The sequence below is a fragment of the Sorex araneus genome, chromosome 2 (genome assembly GCF_027595985.1).
Source record: "Sorex araneus isolate mSorAra2 chromosome 2, mSorAra2.pri, whole genome shotgun sequence".
NCBI lineage: Eukaryota > Metazoa > Chordata > Mammalia > Eulipotyphla > Soricidae > Sorex > Sorex araneus.
The window spans coordinates 123333329-123339328 of record NC_073303.1 but is presented as its reverse complement, the minus strand read 5'-3'; the positions used below and the strand labels follow the sequence as shown (position 1 = coordinate 123339328).

Sequence of the window (6000 nt, the reverse complement as noted above, 5' to 3'; positions counted from 1 at the left end):
GGGCCAAACCCCTGGAGCGGGACCGAGTGATGCGGGACCGAGCGATGCGGGACAGAGACAGCCCCAGAGAAGGGACCGGACCGCCCGGCGCGCCCCGGGGCTCCGCGGCTCCGCCCCGCGCGCGGGCGGCCCCGCCGGGCCGGGCAGGGCAGACGGCGCGGGCGGGACCGGCGTGGAGGCCGTCGCCGCCGCCTGCGCGAGCCCGGACCTGCCCGCCCAACCTGGCGGCGCGATCTCGCGGGATCGCTCAGCTCTCGTGGCGAGTCCCGGGCCGGCCCGGGAGTGGCCGCAGGTGGTGGGGCCGGCGGGCTGGACGCGCCGAGACGGGCGCGCGGCGCGAGGTGAGCGCGACGGGCCGGGGCAGCGGGCGGGCACGACGGGGGCGCGCTCCGAGGTGCAGGTGCGCCGCCCGCCGCCGCGCCCGCGTGCGCCCGAGCCGGGACCCAGCCTGGGAAGGGAAGGAAAGGGAGGGGAAGGGACTTCCCGGGGAGCCGGCGGACCCGCGCGGGACGTGTTCGCGCCGCCGAGGCCTGGAGCAGGTGCCCGGGCCGGGGGGGTGGGAGTGGGGGTCGCGAGCGTGGTGCTGCTGGGGGCCCGGGCTCGGGCGCTGGAGCGGGGCTGCGGGGGCCCCTCTCCGCCCCCCACATTCCGGAGCTGCTCTTTTATTTCCCCTTCGGGAGGAGCAGCGCTCACTCCAGCCCTTGAAAGCAGCCGCACTCCGCAGGTGCAGTCCTGGAAATTGCAATCCGTGTTGGCCTTTTTGGGGGGGTTTGGTGAGAGGATCCGAAAAGTTTAGGCGCTTCCCGGAGCGGCCTCCTCGCTCGGGCTGGAGGAATTGCCGCTGGACCCCGTGTGCTCCTACGGGAGACCGTATCCGACAGGGCCCCCAGTCGAAGCTTTTCATGCTAAGTTTCTAAGAAACTTGGTCCCAACTTTACCTGCTTTGCCCCAGCGAGAAGTTTTCACCCTCCCATCCGTACCCGATACCGCCCCCTCTTTCTTTTTTTTACCCTATCACCCGCCCCCCAAAGGTGAGCCGTGCTCAGGAAAAAAAAAAAAAGTGATGATTGCATGCTGGGGCAGGTGGAAAAGGCACTCAAGAGGATGGGATTTTTCCGTGGTTTCTCCCGTAGTTAGGGAGAAACCCCACGCGACCGCCTTGTCCAACTTCTTGGAGCCCTCCCCTCCGCCAGCGGCCCCCCACCTCCCGACTTTGAGCCATCACACCTGTGGCTGACCCCCTGGTCGTCTTGATTGTTTTGTTTCTTTGAACAGTAATTGACCCAGGACGCAGGAAAAAGCGCTTCCTTCAACATGGTCAAATAAGGAAAAGGGAGGAAGGGACGTGAGCGTTTTCCACCCCCGGATGGAAGCGAGAGCCTGAAAAATTCAGAGCCACTGGTGGCAGCCCCGCGGTGAAGCCCGGGGCTGGGGGGAAGGATGGGAAACTGTGCGTTCCTGTGGGCATGCGCGCTGCTCCCCCTCGTGAGAGGGCACAGCCTCTTCACCTGTGAGCCCATCACCGTGCCCCGCTGCATGAAGATGCCCTACAACATGACGTTTTTCCCCAATCTCATGGGTCATTACGACCAGAACACTGCTGCTGTGGAAATGAAGGTGAGTGCGCAGAAACGGCAAAGGTGCATCCTTTCTGCCGGAATCAGTTAGGCATGCAGCCTTTAAAATAGAAACAAAAATAGGAATGATAGCAAGTAGAATAGAAATCATATTTTGAATGCATCCTTTAAAAGTTAAAAAGTTAGATCCACTCAACTCCAAACTGCACACAAGCTATTGGCACAGACCTGCCCAGCCAAGGAGGCTTTCTGCAGTTACAGTCCCTTTGGGTACTGGATTTTCTTGTTGGAAAGTTATGGGTGCCACTTTCCATGGTGTTCAGGGCTTATTCCTAGCTGGGTGCTGAAGGACCTGAAAGTGCCCAGAGGACCCTATGTGGGACTGGAATTTGAAACCAGGTCCACCAAGCACTTACCCCTGTACTATCTTTTGGACCCCTGGTGAATTTTCTTACTCTGAGGTCCTCTTTATATGAAATCTACTTATAGATGATTTTGATATATGTCTTTTCCTGGCCAATATTCTGCTTTTTTCTTAATTTCTCTTTTTTTTAAAAAAAAAAAGTAAATGGGAATTTTACATAGAGTTAATTTCTCCTCTCAAAATGCAAATTCTGAATATTTCCTACTTCATTCATTGAACGTGTATTCTATATGGCCTGGCCTCTGTGTATTTTCAACAGGATCCTAATAGTTTACCTGACACTAGTTTCTGAACAAATCCATCTTAGAAGATTTGGGAGACTGTTAATAACGTGTTAACAAGTGACTTTTACAAAATAATAAAGTAACACTTGAGTTCTCCTTGTCAGATACTTGAACTACAAGTCAATCCAGGGAGGGTTGGAGTGACAGGAAAGATTAGCCAAGCGAGCAAGGAGTCTCAGTTACTTGCCAGGGCTGAGAGAAAGGCAGGGTGGCAGGGACTGTGGGAAGAAAGAGCTGCCTGTGGAGACCGGAGCCTGCCCGCCCTCCCAGATCTGATACAGGTGACTCTCAGGAAGAAAAGACACAACGCCTTTGCAGCTCTTCTCCAGAAAAATCACTCCAAGGTGGTTCAACACTTTGGTTTTCTTTCCACTCCCCCCCTCAGTATTGCTGAGAGGAAGCCTCCACAGTTGTACTCCAGGCATTAAAAACTGACCCAACTTGATCTGGCAACTTTGAAAACCTTTCATTGTTTCCTTGAATAGTTGTCTGGCCGCCTCATTGGAGCTGCCTGTCTAGTTGGGAGGACTTTTAAATACCAAGGAGATGTACTTTCAAAGAATACTACAAATGATAGACCATCGCCACCTTCTGTGGGTTTTCCTCCCCGGACCAACAGGTCATTTTGTGAAGACTGGGCCATAATACTGTGGGAATTTTCACTGATTGACTAGAACCATTGTGATGGCTGAGTCAGCAAAGTAGCAAGGGGAATAATTTTATTTATTCAGTTTTACTTTTTCTATAACTCCTGACTCTTATTCTTTGACTGCTGTCCTTCCTGTGTAGTAGCTGTCTGCATTTTAAGTTTGAGTGTTAACACTGGCATTATAAATTCAGCTCAGAGTTGGGAGTTTCTTCTCAGAGATATTTCTCCATCTATAGTTTGTTTGATTTGGATTTGGGTGGGGGTTTTTTTGCAGCTTCTCTTAGGTTGGTGAAGGGGTCACACCTGACATTGTTTTGGTGTCCCCTGGCTTGTGTCTCCTGGGGCCTTCTGGAGCACAGAGCCTGTGAATTCCTGTCATTTTAAGATAAGAACTCATTTTTTGTTCTTCACACATCTTTTTAAAAGCAATTGTTTCTGACTGAAAACTAAGAAGTTTTATTTTTTTTCCTGGTCTTTATCTACCTTCTTTCCCAGGTGATTGTGTGACCTGATATTGCCGGGAAGGTCTTTTTGTTCTTTCTGTGGTTGCTGACAGTTCTAGTCTTCATTGATGATGTAATTTTTCTTCAGTTAAATTTTTTCATAGCTTTTACTGAAATTTTCATTTTTAAATGATACTTCAGTAGGTTTAAGACTATAAAAAAAAAAGTAAGCCACCAAGTAGTTTCCAATGCCAGCATTAACTGAAGTCCACAAAAGGAAAATTTAATAAGGGAAGTAGAAAGGCAAAGCAATATTAAGTCAGACTTCTGAGTTCTTTTGTGTTTGGGGTTGCTTGTTTTTGTTTGGGGCCCAGGTATTACATTAGTGTCCACTCCTTATACATGACCAGCAGTGTCCTCTTTTCATTCCTGTGTTGAATGTCCAGTATCCTTCATACGAGAGTTGTGACTTTGAATATCTGACAAAAGGGGCTGGAGCAATAGTACAGTGAGTCTAGTAGCTGCTCAATCCTCAGCACCCCATGTAGCTCCCCAGACTCCAGCAGGAGTGTCCCTGAGCACAGCTGATGTGGCCCAAAACACAAACAGAAAATATTTAAGAAGTATTTTTGTACCACTTCTCAGAACAAGAGAATGTTTTTAAATGTAAAAGAAGAAATTAGTAGAATTATAGAGGAAACGAAACCAATTATATTGAACTACACTATTTATACCTCAGATTAAGAGCCTCTGAGCGAATGTGCATCATATAGGTGAAAAACTTAAACCCAGAGAAGTGACGATTCAGCCAAGGTGTGAGCATTCGAATCGGACTCTGTTCTCTGTCCACACAGGCCAGAATGCCATCTTTAAGTGTGTGGTTTGGGTTTTCATTTATTCATTTTTTTTTTGCTTTTTGGGTCACACCTGGCGATGCACAGGGGTTACTCCTGGCTCATGCACTCAGGAATTACTCCTGGCGGTGCTCAGGGGACCATATGGGATGCTGGGAATCTAACCCGGGTCGGCCGCGTGCAAGGCAAACGCCCTACCCGCTGTGCTATTGCTCCAGCCCCTGGGTTTTTATTTTTATACCTTGTCCTTAAGTCAGTTTTTAAAAAGTATTTCCTAAGATTCAAAATGGGATATGCTAATAAATAAATAATAAATTTATCTGTGCTGTTATTTTGCAAATTTTATTTAGATAAAACTGAAATGACTTGCAATATAGATACTAAAATTTTGTCATTATCCATGACAACCATTCATTATCTGTATTTCTGTATTGCACAACACAGTGTCCAAAGCAGGGGGAGAGAGGGGGGGGAGAGAGAGAGAGAGAATGAGAGAGAGAATGTCTGCCAGAGAGAGAGAGATGATGTCTGCCATAGAGGCAGGCTGGGGGTGGGGAGGGGGTGATGGGAGAGAAACTGGGGACACTGGTGCTGGAAAATGTACAGTGGTAGAGGGTGAAGGGATGGGTGTTGGAATACTGTATGACTGGAACCTAATCATGAACAGCTTTGTAAGGGTCTATATCACAGTAAGTCAATTAAAATATCTTGTGGCAGTGGTGGGAAGCGGGGGAGAACTCAAATGAGAACTTTTCACTTCATTTAGCTTTTACTTTTCTGTTTAGGCTCTAGATACAGTCTCATCAGCATCTACAAGTCAAAAATAAAATCCTTAGACATCAGTCTCTCCCCTTGCGGAGATGCAGAGTGGTTTTATTAGGATGCAAATCTGCACATTTGCTTTGGGGATAATTTTTTTCTTTGGGGCTGGGGATAAGGCCCTACGAGTAGAGCAGAAGCTTGGCTTTTGGGAGGGAGTCCTTGAGTTGGTCCCTGGTACTGCTGGGTGGGGACTGGACGACTTCAGGCACAGACCCCTTAAGACCCTCAGTGCACCCAAGGGCTCCCCCCAGAGGTTCCCACCCTTCCCAGTGGGCCATTTTCATATTTTGTTTCCCTCTAGCCAGCCTAAAGCTGGAAAAGGAAGGCTCTAACACCTAATGTGGCCCCCTCAGTTGCTTCGTAGGTAACCTGCTTTCCGGTCCGGTCACTTCCTTATCCCTTCCCCAGCTATATACTCTGCTACCCTCGAAGCCACCTACTGGTAGCACCTGAATCCCCATCACTTTCTTCTGCTCTGCCTCTACAGACAGTCTCCCCAACTTTCCTGTGCGGTGTCTTCAGGCTTTCTCATGCTGTGTGTAATCAGCACTCTCTCTCCACTCTGATAGTGCTTAAGATATACAGGGGCCAGAGAGATAGCACAGTGGGTAGAGCACTTGACTTGCACACTGTCGACCCAGGTTCCATCATCGGCACCTTATGTGGTCGGTCCCTGGAGCACTGCCAGGAGTGATTCCTGAGCACAGAGCCAGGACTAGCCCTTTGCATTTCTGGGTGTGGCTCTTCTCCCCCCAAAAAACTACTTCCTGTACTTTGTTGTCTTTATATACTTTCCCTCCATGGTTGTGGTCTTATGGTGAGTAATTTGTGAACTTGGTAGAAAGGCAACTGATGGGCCTGGTGCTGACCTATTGAATTTGTGAGGAGAGAACCAAGAAACTTTCTAACAAGCTGTCAGGGTGTTTCTTACATGCATTCCAATTTGA

At 49.3% G+C, this 6000-nt stretch overlaps 1 protein-coding gene across 1 annotated transcript in view; it reads left to right on the top strand.

Annotated features, from left to right (window-relative positions):
- The first annotated feature begins 227 nt into the window (after nt 1–227).
- Nucleotides 228–6000, top strand: part of FZD6 (frizzled class receptor 6) — a 28147-nt gene continuing 22374 nt past the window's right edge. The window contains exons 1-2 of the mRNA XM_055127640.1: nt 228–341; nt 1276–1617. Coding sequence (XP_054983615.1) covers nt 1441–1617 — 177 coding nt within the window. The 5' untranslated portion in view covers nt 228–341; nt 1276–1440. The remainder of the gene's footprint in view (nt 342–1275; nt 1618–6000) is intronic.